Source organism: Notamacropus eugenii, chromosome 7 (assembly GCF_028372415.1).
Source record: "Notamacropus eugenii isolate mMacEug1 chromosome 7, mMacEug1.pri_v2, whole genome shotgun sequence".
Classification (NCBI taxonomy): Eukaryota; Metazoa; Chordata; class Mammalia; order Diprotodontia; family Macropodidae; genus Notamacropus; species Notamacropus eugenii.
In genome coordinates, this window is record NC_092878.1 from 116,244,894 (window position 1) to 116,271,986 (window position 27,093).

The 27,093-nt window shown below is 35.4% G+C and overlaps 1 protein-coding gene across 6 annotated transcripts in view; it reads left to right on the plus strand.

Annotated features, from left to right (window-relative positions):
- Window positions 1-27,093, plus strand: part of CAMK2D (calcium/calmodulin dependent protein kinase II delta) — a 334,877-nt gene that overhangs the window by 285,054 nt on the left and 22,730 nt on the right. For 3 of the 6 annotated variants that reach the window (XM_072624938.1, XM_072624942.1, XM_072624944.1), the window contains 4 exons: window positions 902-939; window positions 5,735-5,794; window positions 8,977-9,018; window positions 12,409-12,457. In XM_072624938.1, coding sequence (XP_072481039.1) covers window positions 902-939; window positions 5,735-5,794; window positions 8,977-9,018; window positions 12,409-12,457 — 189 coding nt within the window. Of the gene's footprint in view, window positions 1-901; window positions 940-2,337; window positions 2,371-5,734; window positions 5,795-8,976; window positions 9,019-12,408; window positions 12,458-27,093 lie in introns of all 6 variants that reach the window. The other 3 variants (XM_072624941.1, XM_072624939.1, XM_072624943.1) reach the window with 3 other exon arrangements.

Here is a 27,093-nt window from a genome sequence, read left to right on the forward strand (position 1 = left end):
ATTTCTCTGTTCTGGTTGGCTTACATTATGATTTTATCACATCTTATACTTTGTCTCGTGGTTGTTATTGTTAAAAGTATTCCATAAAAGGATTTTTATTCATTTGAAGCCTGTGTGTTCTAAAATAAAATGCTTTTTCTTTCCTTATGAATGTCAGATACCCCTGAAAGTATTCAAGGATTTGCCTTTCATTTCACCCTCAATTTAAAATAAGGAGACAATTTTAGAAAAAAAACAGCATATATTAAAAAAAAAAATTTTTAAATTTGCTCCTGGCATAATAATCATGAAATATCCATTCTTTTTAAATGTTTCTAGGACATTGTAAAAGCCTGAGGGTGGGTGTTTGGGGTGGGAGGTTGTTAAGAAATCCTGTCACTATTTTAAAGGTATAAATCGAGATGAAAAAAATTTAATGTTTTTGCCCGGAGCAAATTTTTATAAACAATCTTAAACCTCTGGAAAGAGGTCTCTGTATTGATAGTCCTGATATGTTCACTGTTCTCCTAGTGGTGTGAATGAGCACTTAAAACACTCTCTCCATAGTGTCTGAAGAATAAAATCAGCTTTCTGGATTACAGCACTATGGTTCAACCACAGTGTCCAGTATCCTTCTCACAAACAAAAACAAAACAAACAAAAAGCAATCAAATGAAACCTAGCTTCTAATGGCAACAAAAGTAAATGACAAAAATTACTGATAGTACCTAATCGGTTAAAAATGAAATTTCAGCTCTAAATTCCAAGTGGCAAAATCAGGAATAGTGATGCTGCATTGATGTATTTTGTAAGCACTTGCTTCCCAGTGTGCAACTGGTAGTTGTACAAGGTAGCCAGTGAGCAAATGTCTATACCATTGGTTGGATAGCTCACTGAAGTTGAATTTACTTTCATTTTACAGCAGCCAAGAGTTTGTTGAAGAAAGCAGATGGAGTAAAGGTAAGTGAAACAGATGCTCTCAAAATATTTCAGGCTCTGTGTTATGTTTTTATTTTTAAATGTCAAATATCAGTTCTTCAGCTTTGTGGGGTTTGATTGTTTTTCTTTCAGTATGAATCCAGAAATATACATATATATATCTTTAGATTCTAAATAATTAAGTCTATGAGGGTAAAGAAGCAATTTTCCCTTTTAGAGAAATAAGAAGAAATATTACGCCTTGACTAATTGATTTCATTATAAATGTGACGTAGTTGTTATGTATGAAGTCATAGAACTGGGTGTTTAAACCCTACTGCCTCACTACTGATCTTAATTACCACAATGAACTTGTAATTGTGGTGAAAGACATAATAATGTGTATTTCTCATCAGCTGAAGTGGATCTGGGAGGAGGGATTGAAAAATCACAATCATTCAGGTTTTACTAGCAGAGAGTTTGCATGAAGTCGAGTTGTTAGTCTTTTCCTGTCTCAAGGCCCTGGGCCCATTCCAAGGTGAATGCCTTGAGTAAATGTTTTGAAAATCAGCCAAGAAGTCAGTTAACTGCGCACAATTTTTTGGTTTCCTTTTCTCTAGGGATTCCTCGAAAACAAATGGAATTCCAATCAATAATGCTTTATACTTTTTTCTTCAGGTTTTACCTGGTTTCATAATAACTTGCTTTTAACCAAACTCTAATTTTATCATGTCATTTCAGTTTTTTAACATAATGCAACTTAAATATTTGCTCTCTTAATATATTAGCCCATTTCTTAGTCTTCAGTCCAGATGAAAAACATTTCACCAACTAACTTTGCGGACTTTTGATTTTAAGTTAGCATTCTACCATTTGTGCAGTTACCAAAGTCATGTGGTGGTCAGTTTATATCCTAGCTACAACACAGAGACTACTTCATCAGTATTATAATTGGATTACACAGGTTTCATTATGCATCACCTGTTTATGCCTAATGCGGACCTTTTAAGGACTTTGGTTACAGTAATGTTTCTGTTTTTTGTCAGGGTAAGATTTGCCATTGGTTTAAGGATTATTCTCACTGACCTACAATCATATCTTATGCTTTAAATTTATATTTTTATAATGACAGTTGTCATTTGAAGTCTTCAACGTGACACATGCTATTTAAAGGCTAACAAGGGTTTTAGCTTTCCCATGAAGTTCTTCTGTACAGTTTTGTGAAGCAGGGGTCACATGACTACTGGGAGGGCTTACCTTGCACTATGAAACTTGTGTAGAGCTAACATTTTCCAAAGCATTTCCCATCAAACTCCCCCACCCCATCAGCACAGATCTTCTTTCGGAAGACAAAGCTATTTGTGTACTCCATGCTTTGAAACTTTAAATTCAACCGGTCACATTTTCTTCTTTTCCTTTCTCCTTGACTGGTCAATTCAGAAAAGGAAGTCCAGCTCGAGTGTTCAGATGATGGTGAGGACCTTTATCTGCCAGACTTTTCCTCCTATGAAACATTCACACTTTAGAAATAAAACATTGACATCTTAGTGTAAGTGACAGGTCTCTTAAAATGCAGTGTTGATGCTATCACCAGAAAGCACTAGACCCATCCACAGTAGTACAAAAATACTTTTTTTCTTTCTTTAAACCAAGACTTTAAAAACCTCAGTCACCAAGGACAGAAATACTGTTACCACATTTAGTTAATTTCTTTCATCCCCTATCTTCCTTCACACTGGAAAGATTTTTCCTAGGTTAGGCTGTGCCCAGATCTCTGTTGGTCGAAATAAACAGACTGCAGCAATTTGTTTCAACTGTTGTCCATTGAATGCAGATCATCTCATAATCAATTTAATTGATAAGGTTCATGATTATGAAAAAAAAATAACTAAACAAAACTAAAAAAAAAAAACTCAACCTCATCAGTTTATGTTATCTGTCACATAAGACATGACCTTAGAATCCCTGGATTACATCTGTTGTATCTATGTTCTGACATTTACAATAGGGCCAAATAAGACTTAAAATCTGTTTATGCTTCACGAGTGGAATTTTTTCCTGGATTTTAATTACTCATGTTAAATCATGGTAAAAAAAGAAATATCAATACTCTTCCTTTATAAAATTCCTGTTGCTTTTTAAGCATCAGGTTCATATTTTCAAAACAAACTGATAAAAAAAATGCTGATTTTTCCCACATGAAAGAAATGCAGGTCACAAGTAAAACTGATGGGTTTTTTTACCTCTTTTGATCTTATCCTTTGTTAGTTTGACATCTGTTGAGAGACTGCATGATGTAATAGATAGAGAGCTGGTCTTAGAACTAGACAGACCTATTTCTGATGCTTTCTGACTGTGATACTTTAGGCAAGTAACAATGTCTCTGTACCAGTCAACTCTCTAAGACTATAAATTGTAGCATATGTGCTGACCTGCATTAGTAAAAGGAGGCTTCTCATATGAGAGTGCCTTCTACCAATAGAATAACAAGCCTGGTCCCTCCATTAGTTTGAACTTCAGTTTTACACATAATCAGTATTTTTATTTTCTAAAGCAATTGTATTTTATATTTTGATAGCAACTATGACCGCACTTAATTTTATGACCAGCATTTATTTTTTTTTGTTTTAGAGAAAAAGTTGGGCTTTTGCTTGTTTGCTTGTTTTAATTCAAGCACATTTAAATGTTCCTGAGAATGAAGATCAACACTTCTTACTTACTACATGATTTTTCAAAAATTGCATGTTAAAGAATGTCTCAGAAAAGTAGAAGGGCCTAATTTTTCTTTCTTGAGAGAGATTGCATTTTTTTATGTATGTATGTATGTATAAGTGTGTATATATGTGTGCACTGATAGCCATTTTGACTAAAATGAGACTGTTTGGCCACCCTACTCCAAGAAGAAATATCAATTATCCTCTGCTTCAAAATAGATAGAATTTAAATCAACTCAGAAATGTCTCCTTAGGCTCTGCACATTTTCCATGAGAATCATATGTGATTTACATGAGAATCATATCCACACCTTAGTGACTGTTTGTCCCGCTCTCATCTTAAGAAACCCTAATATTTGATTAAAAGCCAACTATATTTTAGTATAGTTATTTTTCCTAGATAGGAAATGATTTATGCACTTTTTCCTTTTTATCTGTACTAACGTAAATCCTGTATTTTGTTCTTTTATTAATAGCCTCAAGCATCTCTTTTTTAATTCTTTTATGCCAGAGCACAAATTGATATGTTGAGTTTTATTCATCTTGACCCCAAAATATCAATTACATAAAAATTTAGCCAAAAGCTGCAGTATAATTTTCACTTATGTTCTAAAACACAGAAGGGTTCCTAGTAACACTACCAGAATTTTGTCTTTCTTCCTTTACTTGCATGTCACCGAATTCACTGCTACAGCTTATCAAAAAGACACGTATGCAATAACATACTTCCAACCACACAGTGTGTATTAATACAACACAATATAGTAAAATAGTAGTAGAATAGTAAAGTAGTAGTAGAATAGTAAAATATCATCATTTATAAATTAATTTTGTCATTTTCTGACCTCTTCTGCCATTGGTAAGCAAATAGCAGTTTAAAAAGAATCTATGCAAAAAAAGAGTATAAAGAAATCAATCAGATTGTGTTGTTTGGTCTTTATCTGTTTTATTTGACCCTAAAGTTTGAAACCATTCCCTTTAAACCACCACATGTAATTCTTTATAACATCTTTTGACAGTTCTTTAGGTCATGTATTGCTTCATTTATTTGTTTTAATAATTAATAAAAACTAATGAGAGGCTAGAGTCTTAACAACATGTCAGTTTCTATCCATGTTCATCAGTTGAAATAATTTGGTAAATCTATGGATTTCAAAGTATTAATAATTTAATATTTTAGACTTCAGTATGAGTACCCATCTACTCCACCTCAGTCTGATTCACCCCCATTGCAATGATAAGATGACCCCTCACTGATTTCCTTTCCTCTCTGGGACCATTGCAGATGTCACTGTCTTGTTTCAATGGCTTGGATCATAGTTTGGTAACTTAAGCACTGTGAGTGATTTATGACCAAACTGATTGACTATAGGGGGATGCTGACAGAATGTCGGGAAGTAGTGGTTAACCATAGTAAGGGCACTATAACAAATGATTAATGTTGTTTCCTTTTGGGCAACAGCACAAAAATAAAATCCACTTTGCATCCAGAATATCCTTAAAAAGAGATGGTTATCTAAGTTTAGCTCTTTGACATGCCCATTTAAAATGAAAATTTATTCTTGTAGCAAACTCATCTTTAACAGCTTTTAAGGTGTGACAAAGCCCACACTTCAACAGAAAGCTTAAATTCCTAATCGGATTATCCACAGAGCAAACAAACAGATGGTGGCTCATCAGAGAAAATCTCTTCTGTATTTTGCTTTTGACTTCAGGCCCAAGAATAAAGAGAATTGAAGAAAAAACATCTGGGTGCCCAACTGAAACCTGGGAAACCTAATTCAGAGAGTTCGAAAATGTTTAAAGGGCACTGAATTAATTTGTTCCATTTTAGAAGCAGCACCTCTGCCTCGTCCCAGGTATCCCAGCGTCTTGCTGAAGCAGCCAAGGCCTGATTTATCATGCAGCCATCACAAATACTAGCCTACGGGTACCGGAGACTAGAACTGATCATCAAACCTGCCAGCCATCACGATTTCTTTCTTTCAAGTTCATGACTTCATCTTCTGCTGCTCTAGATCTATCTCCATGTCTATTTTCCATATAGACATGCTGTGTTATAGAGATATTGGCTTACCAGGAAGTTTAAGGCTTGTCTGTTTCTATTTTCTGCATACCTACAGATCAACAGCAAAACCAACGTGGTTACCAGCCCCAAAGAAAATATTCCTACCCCAGCGCTGGTATACCTGGATTCTTCTTTTCAACCCAAACTTAAGTTCTTTACTACTTTCTGTTGTTTCATTTGTTTTCACCATTGTTTCGCTTTTCAAGAAGTGATATTTTTTGAAGTGGTCTGTTCTCTGTGGTTTTGCTTTTGCTTTGTTTTATTTTGTGAGGCAGCCAGCAATATGTTTCTAACATTAGACTGTTTCATTTCTCAAGTGGACATGGAATTGAGAGTTAAGTTGTTGGTAGCTGGTCCTGTTTGCATGCTGTGCTGGAAATGGAGTAGATTTTGCCTTGGATGCTCTTAGCTCTTCTTCTGGTGAAGCTCTTAGTTCTGGAATATGTAAATGATTTCATTCCTTTTTTTGGCCCAGTAGGTGACATCAAGGAGAGCTAAGGGGATTGCTGTTAGACAGCAATCAAGGAGGCCTTATTCAGATTTCCAGCTTCCATCTTATCTGGAAGTCAACAAGGCTTTGGAAGACTTCTCTTAATGAGATTAAAAAGCACTACTGAATCTGAAAAAATCTTTTGTGTTGCACTGTTTCTCCCTAATACAGACAATAATGCTATAAAACATTGTTGGTTGTTAAGAAGGATTTGAGCAAACATCAGCTGTTATCAATTCAATCCTTTGGAAATTGGCAGACACTGAATTATTTTTAATCTTCAAATTTAAATGGTGGTACTTAAGTCTTTGAATTTCAGAATGTTTCTCACATCATACTGTGCTTTGATAAATTATTTCTAGGAAACCTTTCTCATCTTGGAAATTTTCCTTTAAAGTATCTATCATTCTGAGGAAGCTTGACATATATAATTTCAAATTCAGGAAAATTTTTAGGTAGAGAATTCTTTATTTTACATAATCCACAGTCTTAAACTTTAAAAAATGTCAGGCATGATATATTGTATAGTAGTGCCATCTGTAAATTAAGGATAATAATGGCAACATACTTTCTAAGATTGTCATGAGAATAAAAGGAGATATTTGTAAAGAACTTTGCAAACTTTTAAGTACCATATAAATGCTAGTTCTCATTATTACTGATAAATCATGATACTGTAGTTCAGCTTTATTAAGTAGTATGAGTCTCAAATGAAAGGAGAAAGCCTAAGAGCTACATCTTTGGGACTCAGAGCATCCCTGAACCTAGGTACAAGTCTGTACAGATCAATCACAAAGTATCAAGAGACAGAAGATTTCCAAGTTAAGAAGGATTGTAAACTGTAACTCCCAGTAAAAATAGCAATGTGTATATGTCAGTACCATAGAACTGACATTTAAACCAGTTCAAAAAGCATTTTTTAAATTAAATTTTATCAAGATCTGTTGGGGTTTTTTTTTACATATCAGAATTTTCTTTGGTATCTTTTTCCTTGCCCCTCCCAAAAAACCACAAATAATAATTCTGAAGATTAAAAAAGAGAGAGAAAAGGGGGAAAATCAGCAACACTGATCAGTAAGTACATTGCAGAAGTCTGAAAATACATGCTATGTTTCACATTCATGGACCTTCTACATCAGTAGAGGATTGTGTTCACTGACTGAAAACTTCTCATGCCTTTTTTTTTTTTTTTGAGATATGTTTCAACAATGAGTTAGTACTGACAATTAATTAGTAACTTACTACAAACAAGCACTGGGACAAGCCCTCACAAAAGGAGAACAGTCCCTGACCTTAAGGAGATATATAGTCAACTAGTGGGAAAACACATGCCTAGGAAAATAAATATAAACCATATACACAGAAAATAAGAAGTAATCTGGGTAGTGGGGAGAACTACAGAAAGGAACAAGGAATGTGAACTAAGCCTGAAAGTGGGCTAGGGCTTCCAGTGGGTCAGACAAGGAGGGAGAACATACGATAAGATGGGGAAGGAGGGGAAAGAGAAGGGGAAAATAGCTTGTCCAAAGGTTCATATGGAGTATTGTAACATTATTAATTTCTTCTTTCCAACATTTTTTCAATGCACCATATTGAGAATTATTCTCCACTATGGGAATACATTTCCCATTTTATCATGGAAATACCATCGGAAAAGTGGTATTTTCTTTACAGAAATTTTATATGGCAAACTTTGCTAGATGCTATCTAGTTTTTAAAGCAGGAATACCTCTTTTGCCACTCATTTTTGCTAATCTTTGCCTACATAGAAAACACATTTGAATAAGTACAGATGAATTATTAATTCATTCTCAAATATATTTATCTTTAGCATATAGTAACTAAATCTTGAACCTGTTACTCTGTAGTTGTCAAAATAGGTTCCAATGTTTCTAAAAGGGATTCAGTTCACTCTTGATTATTCTCTACTCTTTCCTATTATATGAATGATCATTTCAGAATTGAAGAAAATATAGCTGGAAATAGCTGAAAAGCATTGTGGTATAGTGGATAGAGTGCTAGCTTGTCTTGGAATCAGGAAGACCTTATCTCTAATAAATATTGGCTAAACCAGGCAAGTCACAATCTCTTAGTACTCTCAGCAACTAACATGTTGAATTAGTCTGCAGAGGTATGCAGGTAAAGTTTAAAAATAAGCTTCCACCACCACCACTAATACACACCCTCCACCCCAAGGCATGACACATTTTTCAGTTTAATCCACATTGTTAACATTTTCTCCATCACTTTCTAAAATATGGACAGTTAACAAAACAAGCAAACATATAATCCCTGCCTTGTAGCATTAGAAAAAACAAACCTGCATTGATAGAGGGAATTTCTGAGCTCATCAACATGTTCGTTCTTGATTCGTTCATTCATGTTCATTCTCATCTTCATTCTCTAAATTATCTGTTATGAAAGATTTGGTCAGCGCTATCGGATACAATTGAATTAGAATAAACCTTAAACCTTAAAAGTGACAAAGTTAAAATGTGAAACAGTGAGTGCCTGTCTTCAAAGCCTTGGGTACCTGGACCATGAATAAGGTCTTTTGCATGTTGCTACAGTAGGGAGGTGTTGTATTATATGAGCTGATCAGGCAGAAAACTTTTCATCCAAGAACTTGTTAGCTGTACCCTTTGACAGCAGTTAACATTGCTTCGGCTCTTGTCATGGTAAATATTTTTTTGTTGTTGTTGTTTCTTCTGTTTTTTTTAAGTTGGCTCCCTTTGCTCTGTCCTTTACACCAGTAAGGCAAATGTACCAATGCAAACTGTTTCTTTCTCTATTTTGTTCTCACTCAGGAGCCCCAAACTACCGTAATCCACAACCCTGATGGAAACAAGGTATTCAGAAAGAATCGACTCCATCTTGCTTTTTTTTTAACAAGATGCTTTCACATTTCACAGAAAAGTCAAACAAAATGAGTTCATTATGGAGAATTAGGCAAACGCATCTTCATCATATCTCTCTTTTTGAATTTTTTAAACCCAAGGACCTACTAGGTCTAATTTGCTTAAGTAACTTACACCCCCAAAAAAAAGTTTTGAAAGAAAAATGGTATACTTAGATCTCTTGTTATGCCTGAAACCTTTCCGAAGATGATTGTGTATCTGAAACCATTCCATTTGCTCTTCTTTTTCTCTGCATGTTCATGCAGCAGACTGTGGTTATGTTTTCTGCATGGAATTCTAGATGTTGTTGTTACATCATTCAACTTTCTGTAAGACTTTAACCTTTGAGTTGGCAGGGAGTTGTCTTGGTTTGGTGTAGCTTTTGAGTTTGGATCAGTTCTGTTGTCAAGGTGTTTCGTTTTTAATTTCCACGTATTTGTTTTTCTGCATGACTTTGAGCAGAACGTGGGAGTCTTATCTCCCGTATATTGTGTTCTTTGTCTTCTCATGTGCACTTCCTGAACAGAAATTTCATTGCTCAGATTGAAGAACTAAAGGTCAAGAAGACCATGGTTATATCTGCTCTAAAATAATAAATCGTGTGGTTGCTCAGCATGTTGGGGGGACAAATAACTTACACTTGCCTAAGTATCTAAAGGATGAAAGGAAAAAAATTCTGAATGCATTACATGTCTCTGACTCCTTTGCTCATTTCTCTAGAGGAAAACTGATTTTACCATCTTTATTTGTCAAATTCAATATTCAATTGTGGGCCATATTTCTCTAAGGGTAACGTTTAAGACCTAGGTTGCAATTTCCCTCTGGCATAACCTTAACTTATCAAACACTAAAAATTCACAAAACAGAAAAAGGGGAGGGATAAAATATTGGTGTTTTGGGCACGAACATTCTAGATTTATTGCTTTGGCCTGGAATTTAGATATAGAATTTCTTCAGAATCTCCAATTTCTACTTTGACTTCTTCAGAAAGTCAAAGAAAATAACACAGGGAAAGAAGCAAAACAAAACAAAATTAAGACAACAAAAAAATAAACAAACAAAAAGAAACCCAAAGTTATTATTAAAGGTCATCATCAGCAAAAAATGAAAGACCAAGCATAGCAACCAACGTGGATGCTTCAATAGCACTAGCTACATTCCTTGTGAGAGCTGTTGCATGGTATTCTCTCTACCTCTATCCTTGACTTTAATTTTACAGCGCATGGTATGGCTATGACTTTTACCCGCATCATGGATTGGAATAGAACACTATGTCACCTTCCAAAAAGCATGGGGATGGTTTTCTGTATACAGTGCCTTTTATATGCTTGATTTATGCTTGTACTTTCCATGTAAATAGTGTATTTAGTGGTTTTGATCATTTTCACTTTTTTATATAGTTTCAGAAAAGGACACTGACCAGAGTTGCTACATTTTCTAATCACTTTTAAAAAATGTTTTCACCTCACTGAATGTGTAATACCTAATTGAAATCCTGAGCTTATTTTTCCCTTCATAAGTCATTTATAATTTAATAAGTTAAGGTTGTATTTTTTTCTAATGTTTTGTTAATGACAAACAAGACAGACTTTTGTGGATATTTTTCCTCCCCTGCTCAAAAAAAAAAATATTATGAGGATCATTTTGGATTGCAAAGTATATTATGTTATCAAATAATTTAAGAAATAGTCTTGTCTCTCAACATTGGCAGTGTCCTTTTGTGTCTTACTAATCTTTCACTTCACATATTTTTTTCATTGATACATATGTATGTACAGCCTTGCCTTTTCATTGTGGGAGAAAGGATCTTACCAATATGAATTGTTTTCTGATTTAGAAAAAAATGATATGACAGATAAATCTAGCAGTCAGTGAAAGTGTATTTATCAGAGCCCTGTATTTTTTTATCTCAAGACAAGTTCTTTCAAAATTGATCACTTGACACTCACTAGTTGTATGACCTTGGGCAAGTCACTTAACCCCAATTGCCTCATCCTGGGTCATCTTGAGTCATCCTGATGAATATCTGGTCACTGGATTCAGATGACTCTGGAGGAGAAGTCAAGCTGGTGACCTGAACAGTCCTCCCTCACTCAAAACAAAGTCAAGTGCAAGTCATGTCATTATTTCTCTGATGGCATGGTCTTCTTCAGCAATGAAGGATGAACACACACACATATGTGCATATGTGATATGCATCATTCTACAGACAGGAAGAAGTCGTATATGTTGCAAGGCAGTGTGGTATCATTGATAGACAGTTGACGTTGGAGTTGGTGAAACTTACATTGAGGTCCCTCTTCTAAGACATACTGTGTGACCCTGGGAAATTCACTCAGCTTCTCAGCATCTTAAGCAACTCTATGAAACTAAAAGTTTCATGAGGTAGTTGGCACAACCAAGTTCGTTTGGTCAGAACATCATATATAAGTGTAGTTGTTGGTAACAATAATAGCTAGCTATCATTTTATAGTACTTTAAGGTCTGCAAAGTGCTTTATAAAGATATCTAACCTGATCTTTACAATAACCCTGCCAACTAGGTGCTATTACTATCCTTAATTTGCCATTGAAAAAAGTGAGGTTTAGAGAGGTTAAGGGACTTTCTTGTTAGTATTAGAGTAAGTGTCAGAGGCTAGATTTGAAATCAGGTTTTCTATCCACTGAGTCATCTAGCATTCAAACCTGGAAGGAACATTAAAAAGAAATTACTCTACCCCCTCCTCCCTTCCCTTATTTTATATGAGTCCAAGTTCCCCACAAAGATGAAACCACAGGTCCAGACCTAAAAGACAAGAAAAACGAAAAACAATGTCACTATGTATAGAACTATGTCACTATGTATAGAACTAATGTCACTATGTATAGAACTTAGCACAGGACTTTAAATTGATTAGGTATCCATTAAATAGCAGCACATTTGTTGGAAAATAATGAAATTTCTCATATTTTAAAGTTGATATTTATTTTCAAATGGGATTTCCCTGCTAAGATTCAGGAGAGTACCTCCTTTATGAAACAGTATGGAATAAATAAGTCTAGTTCAGTTTATTTTTTTTAAATGAAATGTAGTATCTTTGGGTTCTACAAGGAACTCAGCCTTTCCCATCTCAAAATTGACCATGTCATCGCAGCACTCCCTTTTGAAATAGACAGTATTTAGCATTTTGTTCCTGCTAAAATCATCATGGTCTTTGTGTCCATTTGCATGTGAACACATTCACACACTTGGCTTTGGGATATGCATGTCCTGTGCACCACAAGCTCTGTTATTTGCTTAAATGTGTGAGAATCCCAGTGTAAGGCAATCATATGTATCTTAATTATGTTTGCTTCTTAACAGGAGTCCACTGAGAGTTCCAATACAACCATTGAGGACGAAGATGTGAAAGGTATGATTATACTCTAAACAATCTGGAAAACTGAGGCACATGTAGACTCGTATTAATGGACAAATATAGGGGTGTATCATTTTTTGAGACGAGAATAGTTGTCTGTCTAAATGGTATTAAAATAATAATATCTAAAATATGCTTATTAATCATCTTAGATTTTCTGGAAACAATGTTGTCATGTAATTTTAAAGCCTCAGACCTCATTCTTTTTTTATTCACATGACATTGCATCTATGTATGTCAGGTAGCAAATTTCATTTAAAAACATAAATGGATAAGTGGAGTATCAGAAGAAGAATGTGGTATAATGGCAGAGAGGGAATCATCTTCGGAGTCAGGAAAACTCCATGGAGTTCATGTCTCACTCTGAAACCCACTGACTTAGGTGATAATGGTCAGTTATGTAGCTTTTCAGTCCCCCAAACAACTCCCTAAGACTTGAAGGTGCAAATGATGAGCTGCTGATCTGTATCAGTGAAGCCAAGTTTCATATCAATGATATCACTGATTAGGACCTGGAAAAAATATTATAAAACCCACCAGAAAGACCAACTGTGAAAATGGCAAACTGCATTGTTAGAGAACCAGGGTCTTCTGAACTAGCATTGTCTCTAGGGTGAGATTCTTTGCTCTCCTTTTGCTGTTTCATTGTCAGGTGTGTGTGTTTTTATATTTCTTCATAATTTTTTTCCTCTTCAATGTTTTTTTTTCTGGTATTAGATAGGAGAAAATTTTAAAATCCTGTTATATTTACTGTTATTTCCTAAGGAGTTCTGCACATCTATAGCACACATTCTGATATAATTGAATTTGTTTGCTTAAATTTTTATTTTTTGCAACCACTTGTTTTGGTTACATTACTTTGTTTCCGTTATTAATACTATTGTTTTCCTTAATGTAGTATATTAGTTTATAGCAGCTCTTTTACTCAGTTCACAATGCCTTTCTAGTCCAAATGAATCACTTGGCAGACACATATCAAAGGAAGTTGCACATTAGTTTGTTTTTTAAATAGTTCCTTAACTCCTGAAATAATATAAAGAGTTTCTTTTTAAATACCTATTTAGCCATTACTAGTATTATTTATTTGGTTTCCTGGAATAAAAGGATCTTCCTGGAAGGTTGTATATTTAATATGAACTATGGAGCCAGGACATTTTCAATGACTATGTAGTTGTGGATATTTGGGAAAGGAAAAAATGGTTACAGTCAACAAGTTTTCTGCGTCGTTTTCAGTTGAATGGATCCATTAGTAAATGTTGATAGAACAGACACCTTATTGTATCTATTACACTGAATCACTTATCTACCTTTACCTACAGTGTGGGCAAATCAATGCATTTACAGAAGCTATAGAGGAGTATTTTTTTAATCAGTTTACTCATCAGTGCAATGCTGACACACCAGACTTGTTGGACAAGTCATGGTTATCAAGTGAAGAGTATATTTGAGGCAACTAGATGGTAAAATGGATGGAGTGCTGGTCCTGGAGTCAGGAAGACTTAAGTTCAAATCCAACTCCAGACATTTACTAGCCATGTGACCCTGGGTAAGTCACTTAATCTCTAGCTGCCTCAGTTTCCTCAACTGTAAAATGAGAATACTAGCAGCATCTACTTGGCAGGATTGTTGCAAGAATCAAATGAGAAAATATATGTAAAGCTCTTAGCACAATGCCTGGCATATATGTAAATGGTTATTCTCTTCCCCATCCTTTCATTATCTCCTTCAGAGTTTCAGAAGATAGCATAGCAGCCGCAACAATGATAATTACTAACATTTATATATTGCTTTTAAGGTTTGCATAGCATTTTACATATATTATCTCATTTGATCATTTCATATTATCAGGAAAAACTACCCTGATATCCTAGATCTCAAAAGAAATTCCCAAATGAAAGCTACCAGAAATATTATACCCCAATTCCAGAATTTCCAGGTCAAAGAAAAAATACTTCAGGCTTCCAGAAAGAAAACAGCTGGAATATTGTGGAACCATAGTCAATATCATGCAAGATTTAGTGCCTTCCACATTAAAGGAGCAGAAGCCTTGGACTAGAACATTCCAGAAGGCAAAAAAGCTAGAATTACAACCAAGCATTACTCACCCAGAAAAGTCAAGAATAACCCTTCAGGGGAAAGGATAGATAATTAATGAAATAAAGGACTTTCGGCCATTCCTGATGAAAAGACCAGAGCTGAATAGAAAATTTGACCTCCAAACAGGAGACTCAAGAGAAGCATAAAAAAGGAAACATGAAAGAGTAATTATAAGGGACTCAGTAAATTTAAACTGCTTACATTCCTGTATGGGAAGTTGAGGCCTGTAACTCTTAAGAACGCTATCATTATTAGGGCAATTATAAAGAGTTTTTACATAAACAGAAGGGATTTCAATTAGGTTGAAAGATCTCAAAATGAAGGGATGAAAAAGGGACAAGAGAAATGCACAGGGAGAAGGGAAAAGAGAGAAGTAAAATGGGGGAAATTTCCTTGAATAAAAGAGGCGCACCAGGAACAGTTTTCACAGTGGAGGAGGAGGTTGGGTAGGGGTTTGATGGGCAGTGCTTGAACTTCACTCTCATCAGAATTTGTTTAAATACACACACACACACACACACACACACACACACACACACACACACTCAGTTGTGTACAGACATGTAATTTGCCTAATGGAGAAATAAGAGTGGGAAGGGAGAAGAGATGGAGAGCGGGGTGTGATGAAAGGGAGAACAGATTGAAGGAGGCAATGGTTAGAAGTAAAAAAGAGGTTTTAGTTTAAGGAGATTTAATATTTTAAAAAAGGAAGAAGAAGAAACTGAATAAAATGAGATGGAGGAAAAAAACAGAAATTATAACTGTGAATGGGAATGGGATGAACTAACAAATAAAATAGAACAAGATGACAGAATGGGTTAAAAACCAGAATCCAATAACATGTTTTTTACAAGAAGTATGCGTAAAACAAAAAGACATGCACAGTGTTAAAATGAAGGGCAGGAGCAGAATTTAATATGCTTTAGCCAAACTAGAAAAAAGGCAGAAATAGCAATCATCATCTCAAAGCAAAAGCAAAAATAAATCTAATTTAAAAGGGATAATCAGGGAAAGTATATTTTGCTAAAAGATACCGGTGACAATGAATTAGCATTAGAAAAAAATTACTGCAAGTTTCTTTGGTAAATGCCTTATTTCTCAAATATATTCTGAGTACAGAATTGAGTCAAACTTACAAAAATAATAGCCATTCCTCAACTGATAAGTGGTCAAAGGATATAGTTTTCACATAGTTTTCAGAGGAAGAAATCACCTCTATCTATAGTCATATGAAAAACTGCTTTAAATCACTATTGATTAGGGAAAGGCACATTAAAAAATTCTATCACCTCATACCTATCAGAAATGACAAATGCTAGAGTACATGAGGGGAAAATAGGTACAGTAATGACTGTGGCTGAAGCAGTAAACTGGTTTAACCAATATGGAGGACAATTTGGCTCTAAGCCCAAACAGTATAAAATGATATATACTCTTTGGGCCAGCAATACCAGCACTGTACCCCAAAAAAATCAAAGAAGGAAAAGGACTTATATGTACAAAATATAGCAGCTCTTTTTGTGGTGCCAAAGAATTGGATATTGAGGAAATAGTCATCAATTGGGAAAATGGCTGAACAAATTGTAGCATATGATTATGATGGAACATTATTGTCTATCAGAAATTATGATGGGAATGGTTTCAGAAAAACCTGAGAAGATGGAAAGTGAAGTGAGGAGAACCTGGAGATCATTGTGCACACTAACAAAAATTCAAAGAACTCATGAAAAAACGCTATTCACCTCCAGAAAGAGAACTGGTGAATCCAGGGAAAACTGAAATATAATTTTCTCCCATTATTTTTCTTTCTTTTTAAAAAATATGATTAATATGAAAATATTTTTGCATAATTTCACATGTATAATTGATATATTGCTTCTGGGGGGAGGTGGTGAGAGAAGGGAGAGAATTTGGAACTCAAAATTATAAAAGAAAAGAATGTTTAAAATAAATAATAATTATTTTTTAAAAAAAGAAATATAGCCATAGAGAGGATAAAAAAGAAAAGTTATTAAATTGTAGCATTTTCTGGAAGGGTTTGGAACTTTCTGTAAGCAGAATAGGAAAAAATGGAGGGAACTTCTCTATGTATTTTATAAATATAGTATCTCTGCTGAAACTCTGTTTATCTGATATTAGAGACATACCATTCTGCCTGTGATAGAAAATGGAGTAAAATTCATTAAATCACAACTAATTTAAGTGAGAAAAGTAGTCTTTCTTACCGAAATTTCATTCTTGTTTGTGAATAGTGTCGGTTTTGAACATGTGCTACAAGTCTCATGTAAACTCCAAGATAAAAGTAAGATCCTCACAATGTTAATTTCATCTGAAAGTTGTTGTAATTTCTTTTTGATCTTAATGACCCCTCACAATGAAGATAAAAACATTTAGTGAGTATATCTTATTTATGACTCTCTTGAAATAACTTGGGCTCATTTTGCCTCTTTAGGGGTATTCATACACACACACATACATATATATATGTCTATGTATGAAGAAATATGTATGAAGAAATCTTACATATTCCTTATTTGCTAGAAAAAGCACTCTCAACATTTCAATTATGTCTCTAGCATTCTGGTTTCAGGCATCATTTGGTAATTATCTGTGTTCTTTTCCCTCAAATACTTCTTTAGCAAACCTGTTTTGGGTTTATTTGTTGTTTAGTGGGAATAAGGGAACTTATTAACCTCTTCACTTCTATATATGAAAGTTGGCCAACATCATTTACATGTTTTCAACAATGTGGAATATACCACAATTACTGGGCAAACATGGTTGTTGCACGACTTGCAGATCTTCTCCAGAAAAGGTCTTACATATATTTTTTTAACAAAAACGTCAGTAACAGTTGAGATAAATCTAACAAACATGTATAAATGCTTTTATTTAGGGAAAAAAGCATTTAAGTCATTAGGAGTACCTAAATGTAGATCATGTTTACTTCCATTTTGAAAGATGAGCCCACTAAAAGCACTGCTGTCCTTGGGTGTGCTTATAACAAGTTTTACTTGAGTAAGTCCTTTCCACACTGTGTCCATGTGAAGATTCTCCTCTGATATGTGGCTATAGCCACTTTTTGCAAGCCCTGTCGCTGTGTCCCACTCTGTCTCTCCACCTCATAGTCTGCCCAGAACTGTTGCTCACAGTAAGACCCTCCATCTTTGATTGACATACGTCGAGCTGGTCCATATGCTGCAGATACCCAGCATTCCACAGCTATGCAACATCTTTCGAAGTTGTGCTTCAGTGTGTCCTTGTAGCATCTTTTCTACTCATCACTCTTCAGTATCTGCTTGAATATCTTGCTGTCATACTTGTTCCCAACCTATACAGTCCAGGGGAGTTGTGGACCAGAAAGCAGTCTGGCATGGCCATGCTGAATGTGGTCCAGTACGAGTGTCATCACTGGGGCTATGCAGTATCTCCAATGCTGTGCACAGCTGTAAAGCCTGAGCAGGAGAGAAATAAAAAAGGAGGAAAAGAAGAAAAAAACCTAAAAATATAGAATAAAACAAGAGAAAACATAAAGATATAAAGAAATAAAAGAGGGTTAGAATATCATCAAGAATTGTCTTGTGTGCTAATTCCTAGATTGGCTACTTAATAGTTAAATAAAATAATGAACGGAGAAGAAAAGATTAAAAAATCTATAGGAAACTTGTAAGCATATTCTAAATGAATCATTTAACTAAGAAGTTTTTTTTTTTCCTAACCTGGTGTTACAACATACTTCTAGAACTCTCAGGAAGGCATTTAAAAGCCAAGGCAACCATATTCACCAAGAGATCATAGGTTTTAGAGCTGGAGAGGACCTCGGAGATTATTTAGTCCAAACTCCTCATCTAATAGATAGGGAAACTGAGACCTAGAGAAGCTTTTGTCTTGACCTAAACCCAGTTAGATGTTGAAGCAGAGCTTGTTATCAACCCCAGAGATTATGAATCCAAATATGGCCTAAAAATGGCATTTCAGAAATTCCGTACACCAGTGGGTTCATATCTTCCTGCCTCTAATGCTTACTAGCTGCTAAATCATAGGCCACTTGCTTAACCTCCATGAGCTTCAGTGTTTTCATCTGTAAGTTGGGGATAATAATATCTCTAGTATCTCTATCTATTATCTCTAATATCACAGGGTTGATGTGAGGCTCAAATAAGAAAATATATATGCAAAATGCTTTGTAGATTTTAAAGTTATATTGAATGTCTTTTTTAAAAAAATAAAAATGGCAGCTTACTTTCCTATATTATGTCTTCCAGAGTCTAAGATAGAAAATGACATAAACAAATGATTTCCTTTCAAACTGGTTAAAACAATTTAGGAAGTCTGGAAATGACCTGGGGAAAAGAAATGTGGTTTTCATTTCCTTTTTTTTTTTTTTACAATGCTACATAAATTATGAAATTGCAAGATTCCCCCTGTCCATTTCTAGATCTAAATTCTTCAGTAATTTCATTTAAAATGTGTTTTAAAGATTCAAAAGGAGGGGAAAGAGTCTTTGTTTATCATGTATAGGTATTTGTTCCTGTGAGGATTGAATTGAAAAGGAATAAGTCTCAGGGATTTTTATATTTTTTAAATGTTATTGAGAATTTATTATATTTTGCATTACAACATAGTATGAACAATATATGTACAATACAGTTGAACATAAGATCTTGTTCATGCTAACCTTTTAGTTTTCTTATAATCTAATAAAACTAGATTAAATAAGCTGCAATTGCAAAGCTTCCTGAGTTTTAAAATATTTTCATTATTCATTTCAGTCTTTTTAATTAATGTTTCATCTTTTAACTTTATTCAATTTTGAAGAATTAAAATATCTTCCATAGATACATTAAATAGTAGTCAGGTGATCACAGCACTTCATTTACCAAAGAAGCCAGTGATATCAGATCTATTCTTTCTTCCTTTGGTGGCTTTGGAAAAGCTACTTTTCTTCCCTCAGAGTGTAAGGATTTGGATTATGATGTTAACCATATACATTTTTGATTTTTTCTCTTCTCCCTGAAATATAATAATGTCAGTAGAATGTTATGAATCCTCTGTAGTAATTAATAAGAAATATATAACAGTATATAACCTACTATAAATGTTCTAAAATAACAGGAACAATAAATTATATAAATAACCCAAAATTAAATTGAGTGAGAATAATTATTTGTCACAGAGTGTTCCCTGCAAACATATCAATATATGATGATAATGTGGTGAAAATAGGCTTTAAAATGTGGCCTTTTGGATTTGATAGACTTTTAAAAAATTTTTGATATCTTTATTTCTTAGAATTATTTCTTATTTCATAGGTTAATGATAAAAATACTAGATTAGGATTTAAAGGAAATGAGGTCACCTCCTGACCCTGATCCATACCACTTCTCCTGGACCTCAGTTTCCTCCTCTGTAAAATGATGGGTTTGTATTAGACAATCTCAGAGGCCCCTTCCTGCTCAGTGTCCTATGATCCTAAACACATTTGTCCTAGCAAAGTTATATCTTTATGATCTGTCATATTTTTCTAATAATCTAGTGTAAAAAGAGCATACGCAAACTTAATACTAGGCACTATCTTCAACTTTTGTCAGTTTTCCTTTTAAAAATTTAGATACAAATATTTCTCACATTTTAAATATGATAGGGCTGACTTTAATGCTATGTCAAAGGCATTAAATTGCTAGGTGTGGATTTTTCCTGAGAAATATCTCTAGAAAATAAGCATTGTAAAATATATTATATCTTGTAGTGTTGTGTGCCAACTTCCAAATATGTTCCTAATTTAACACTTTCCATGATGTTTCCTGAACCCCTGCATCTGAAATATTTTTTTCCTTCCTTCCTACCATCTTTAAGTATTCTCATCCTATCTACCTGTTCAAATCTGCCTGGTCCTGTTCAAATGCCACCTCCTCCATATTCACTAATTTTTCCAATTGAAAGTGATTTCTTATTGCATTCTACTCTCCGCCTGTATTCTATTTTATGCTATATTCATCTGTGCCCACATATTTTTACCTCTACTAGATTACAAGCCCATTAAGAGTAACACAGAAGTCTTATTACACATCCGTCCTTAATTTCCTAGCACAGCACTTCCATAATGTGCTTAATTAATGTTTTTTTCAATAATCGGGGGTGTGCTGGTAAATGTTTAACAACCAGATTTTCAAGTGGAAAATATATTCACAGAACACTTTTGTTTAATCTGCATTACTAGCATTTTTACTGTTCACTTTCTTAAGTCTACTCTAAACAATCAAAACAATAAACCAAGCCCTGATTTGTAGCATTTGCCAACATGTGAGGTGAAAATGTCCACATTAAAAATTTAACAGTCCCAGTGTGAGTGACTCCAGAATACTCCCGAATGAACCAGAAGCATGGTTGACTCCCTTCTTGTCTTCACTAAGTAGTAAGTTAGAGAACAGATTTTTAAAAAGAGGTAAGAAATTCAATCATGACCCTGAATTCCCAATTTTCAGTAAGTCTCAAGTATCTTAGATTAGTAGGAAAAGGTCAATACTCGGATCATGATGAGATTTCAGAAAGAGAGAGAAAAAACAGAGAAATAGAGACAAAGACAGAGTAAAAGAAGAAGAAAAAGAATGATATCTTTGGGGAATACCCACAGTTAGGGATGTGATACAGATGATGAGCCAGCAAATGAGTCAGGAAGGAGAAGCAAAAGCAAATAGTCTGCAAAACCCAGAGGAAATGTAGACTCACCAAAGGCACTCCCAGCGGTAGGGAGGAGGATGTCTTGTCCAGGATGCAAACGGAGATGAGATTTCCTCTAGAGTGTCATGTCCTCCAGAGCCCCTGTTCACAGATAACATTGTCCTTATTGCATCCAATTCCAAACTACTGCAGGGCCTCCGCAAAGAGAAGCTACTGCAGATTATGCCATCCACAGTTTGCTTAAGTGATAGGAAAACATTCCATACTAATGGAGTTTTGCTGTGTTGTCATTCCGTCTTTTTCAATCATGTCCAACTTCTCATGAACCCATTTAGGGTTTTCTTGGCAGAGATACTGGAGTGGTTGGCCATCTCCTTCTCCAGCTCATTTTACAGATGAGGAAACTGAGGCAAACAGGGTTAGGTGTCTTGCCCAGGATCTCACAGCTAGTAAATGTCTGAGGGCAGATTTGAACTCAGGAAGATGAGTCTTCATCTAACTCATAGAGGTTAGCAGGCTGGTTATCTATTGGATGCATTACTTGCTTAGATTTTGAGAGATTTATCTTTGTTGTTTGGGATTGATGGCCACTGTCTTAACATTATCACTATTGGGAAGTTAAGGTATTAACATCCAGTGATTCTGCTGAAATTAAATGGTTGATCAGATGACTTTTTAAATTGGGATATTGATATTTAAGAAAAGATTAGTCAGCAAACAATGACCTATTCTAACATATCTTGCAGAAAGAAATTTTATTTTTATGAGATGTTATTTATCTCCAACTTGAGAAGGAAAACATTTTTCTTTGAGAGACAATATGTGGAAGTTGAGACAATGTTAAGTAATGTGCCTTGATTTTTTTCCTTTGGCCTATGATTTTTTATTTTAAATATTGTACTGCCATCATCAGACATACCACATTATTGCTGAGCAGAATTTAAATATGAAGGCATTCTGTTGAAATAGAACTATAAAATAAATTAGGAAGCTGGGAAGAATTGACAATCTCCTATATTGGGGTAGTGGAAGAAACACTAGGGCTTTAAAATTCAGAAGATCTGAGTTTGCGTCCCAGCTCTGACACTCACCAGCTGTGTGTTCAGCTGCCCCATCTGTAAAATGGGGACAATATTTGCTTCATATAGACTGTCTTTTATCTTTTTTTGTAGTCTCAGTTCTAAGCACATTGCCTGACACATAGTAGGCACTTAAATGTTTATTGCCTGACACATAGGAGGCACTTAAATGTTTATTGCCTGACACATAGGAGGCACTTAAATGTTTATTGACTCACAGACAAGAATGTGCTCTGTAAATAATAAAGCATGATTATTTTTAAAGAAAGCATTGTTCATATACATTTACCATGTTGGTGAAATGTGAGAAACTATGTTTCTGTCTCACTCAAGAAATCAAAGCATCTCATTGTTACTACTAGTAGTAATAATAGTTAGCATTTAAGTAACACTTTAAAGTTTTCAAAGTGCTCTCTGTCTCTCTCTCTGTCTCTCTGTCTCTCTGTCTCTCGCTGTCTCTCTGTCTCTCTCTCTCTCTCTCTCTCTATATATATATATATATAATTTGATCCTTCCAACAACCCTAGGAGATAGGTTATATTATGATTCCCATTTTACAGATGAGAAAACTAAGGAAAACAGGTTAAGTGGCCTGCTCAGGGTCTCATAGCCAGTAAGGCTAGATTTGAACTCAGGTCTTCCTGGCTCCAGGTCCAGCATTCTGTCCATTGCACTGGTAAACTCTTAACTAATTCTTTAACATAGTTTGGAGGTGACATGAGATTCTTAAACTCTGAGAGAGCTGAAGACCAGGCAGTTCCTACCAAGATGGAAATCTTTGAGTGTAAGTTCTGAGAGAAATGGTGTATTTGTCATTTGAGGATCAGTCCAGCTGAGCTTAGAGAGGCTCATCAGCAGATGGGCAGTCACTAGTTGGTTCATTTTTTCAGCCTCCATATACTTAGATTGTGTAGGGTTATATTATGGAACTGCAGAAAAAAACACTAGCTTTGTAGTGTAAGGACCTCACTCCTCTTTTTCCCCCAGTGTGGCCCTTTCATTAATTTCCTAGGATTCTTCCGTATTTCTGACCTCTGTGCACTCTACAACCCCATCATACTACCATTCTCACCATTCCTCATCCTCATCATTTCATCTCCTGTCTCTGTGAGTGGCACTGGCTGTGCCATGTGACTCCAATGCTCTCTCTCCTTCCTTATCTCCACCTCTTAGAATCCCCAGATTCCTTTAAGGCTCAGTTCCTAATCTGTCATTCCGAATGAAGTCACATTGCTTTCCCTAATGTTAACTGTACTGTTATGTGATAAGGGAAGCTATTTCTTCAAATGCCTTTAAAGGAAAGTTCTTCAGAGCTGAAAACCACTCCTACTAGTTCTAAACTCATATTCTGTGTCAGTCCTAAAGATCATCAATGCACCCCATGTGCTATGATGACTCATTTCAAAGCCTCAGGTTTGAAAGAATCCTTTCCCCTGCCCAGTTTAGGTTTTAAAGAATGTGAAGTGACTAATCACTTATGAGGCCCCTGTCCCAGCAGACTGCTGACTACTAAAAAAATTCAATTTGCCTCACTTGGCCCAATAGCTATGACTACAATTGCATATATGTAAATCTTACAAGTTGTTACAGGTTTCCAAACATTTCTACAGGCTGATTTCTAGTGTGTGTGTTTTGGATCCAATAGGTGGAGTCTTACTTTCTGGGATGATTAATGTGATCAAATGGGTCATTCCTGTAGATTTAAGATCACAAGTTTAGAGCTGAAAGAGACTTTAGAGACTATCTATTCCAACCTCATTTTATGGATGAAGAAACTGGGTCCTAGGGAAGGGGTGAGGTAAATGACTTGTATAAGTAAGTGTTAGAGGAAGGATTTGAACCCAGATGAAGCAACTTATCCGAAGTCATTTATGGAGTAAATGGCAGAAGAGGTATTGAAACCCAGAATTTTACATCAGATCTCATGACTTTTGCCTGTATCCCACTGTCTAAGCCACTTGTCCAAAGCCTCAGAAGATCTTAAGTGACAGATTTAACAGAGAGGCTTATCATCGAATTGGCAACCCCATCTATCTGAATCTTTTGGCTCTTAAAGACTGTCTACCAAAACATAAGACAGCTTGTAATCTCTACCTGTGGAAGGAAGAACCAACAGATGAAATCCCAGCTCCTTAAAATACAGAAAAAATATATACAAAATTGGGGGGAAGGGAGGAGGACATATACATCCATGTACAAACGTGCAAAAACTTATTTTATTCTCTTTGCTCAATTGCCCAGATGGGAGAGTTTGAGGTTATTCTATCATGAAATCTTAACAATAAGGAAAATGAATCCTTAATTATTCTGTGCCCTTTTGCCTTCCTCTGTTTCCATAGTAGGATCACAGATTCAAAGCTGGAAGATACCTTAGAGGTCTGGTCATCTAAACCCCTCACCTTATGGTGAAGGTCCAATAATTACTATTTTCAAACTTTGTAGTATTCATCACCTATTTATAGGAATACGTAAGGATTTAGGTGTGCAAAGAGGTGTGTGTGGATGCATTAGCATGCCTTAGGCAAGAAATGTGGGGAGTAACTAATGGTAATATTTGCCTCAGCATATGCTGGCACACGCAACTGGGCACCATGTGTAGGTTAAGTTAAAGTTGGGTTCTGTAGCATCCTTGGTTGATTGACCTCACACTTTATACTTTTTCATTACAATGAAATGGATATTCCAATGAAACTAATGCCATTTAGGGAGTGGGGAGTTTTAGAGGTAGTGATAATAGCTCCCCCATCTTCCACTACAATTTTTGCAGCTTGCAGAACTGGGGATTACCTTGTAAATACAGAAATACAATGTCCTAATATCACTTAGATGCTAAAATGATCCTTCGCTGGAGTCTGGATGGACCATCATCTTTCATTCTGACCTTTCTGGGTCAAAAGTAGACAAGTGGAAACATCTAACCATTCATGGAACAGTGAAATAACATTCTTATAGTTAAAATGTCACTGCATTGTTAGAATGGTAGATCTGCTTAGCTTTCATAGTATAAGACTATCTTAAAGCAAATAGCTGTTGCCCTAAGTACATTGCAATTTGGGGATTTAGGAGGAAACTGCTGAGAAAAAACCCTGGGAAGCTTATGAGACCCCAGTAGGTACCAGAATGGTAAAATATAAGTGAGACCATGTCAGTGCAAGACAGAACGGAATCTCAGAATACCTGGTGGAAGGGTTCTAGAGCTAACACAGTGCCTAGAAGACCGAGTTTCAGAATTATTTATTAAAATTGAATTGAGAGTAGAAAGTGATTGTGAAGGATCTCCCATCAAACTCCAAGGACTTTCCGTGCAAAGAAGTTATTTTCATTGTTGTTGGTATGGGGAGACCAATTATTTTTCCACACATACATACAGGAAAACCATGTACCATCATATATACAGTAGTTTTTATATATTTTTTCCAGAAGATGTTTAAAGACTTGCATTTGAAGAAATATGCTGTTGTTCTATTCCTGCCTTTATTTTGAGATGTATTTCTTCAAAAATCTCTTTTATCTGAATTATTATTTAGTAAAATAGTATATCTGCTCAGGAATATTTTCCATTTTTTTTTACTAGACAAGAATGAGATCTAGTCAATCAGACAAAAGAGTGTTTGGTAGGGAAATACCTGTGCAAAACAGAAGCTGTAATGAATACAGGAGATTTAAAAGAGCAGCCAAAATCATTGTAAAGCTAGATTCCCCTCAGAGCAATGGGGAGGATAAAGCAATTTGTAAAATCTTGGCCTTGCTGATTTCTTTATGTGTTCCTGACTTCTTACCAACATAATGAGCTATTTCTCATCTCAACCCTAAATGGCTTCTCTGAATCTCAAACCTGAATTCAGGATCCTGGAGCTTTGCAGACAGGTCTGATGATTGAGCCACGTTGACATCCCTTCTGTACTGGAATGGGCCTGACTTGGGCCATTTCTGTCCCACATTCTCCTCCCCCAAACCCTAGCCTTACCAGCTTAGGCTCAACAAAATTTGACCCTCATAGATCGTTCCACAGAGGTTTATGTGGCCCATAGAAAAATGTATATACTTCCGTGTGTGGGAAAGTAGAAAGAGTGGTAATCTTGAAGTCACTGCACCTGAGTTCACATCCTACTTATGTGTTAGGACCTCTTAACAAATGCCCTGATCATCATTTTCTTTACCTGTAAAATCAGAGGGCCTAGATGGACTATAAGTTTCTAAGGAACCTTCCAGCTGTAGATCTCGGATTCCAGAACCAGATGCAGCTTAGTTGGCTCAGCAGATAGAGCCCTGTTCTGGAGTCCAGAAGACCTGAGTTCAAATGTAGTTTCATATACTTCCTGGGTGTGTGACATGAGCAAGTCACTTAACCTGTCTGCCTTAGTTTCTTGAACTGTAAAATGGGGATTATAATGGTACCTATCTCCCAAGATTGGTATGATGATAAAATGAGATAATTATTATAAAATATTTAGCACAAGGGACAACTAGGTGGGGCCATGGATGGAGGGCAGGGCCTGGAGTCAGGAAAACCTAAATTCCAATCCAGCCTCAGACATTTACTGACTGTGTGACTCTGAGCAAGCCACTTAACCATGTTTACCTCAATTTTTTGATTCTTATGCATTAGAAGGCTAATTTTGATAAAGCACTTAAAGGTTTACAAAGCTCCTAACATATAATCTCATGTGATCCTCAAAACAATCCTGTGAAATAAGTACTAAGGTAATCCCTCCCACTATTTTATAAATGAGGAAACTGAGGGAGAGAGAGGTTAAGTGATTTTCCCAAGGT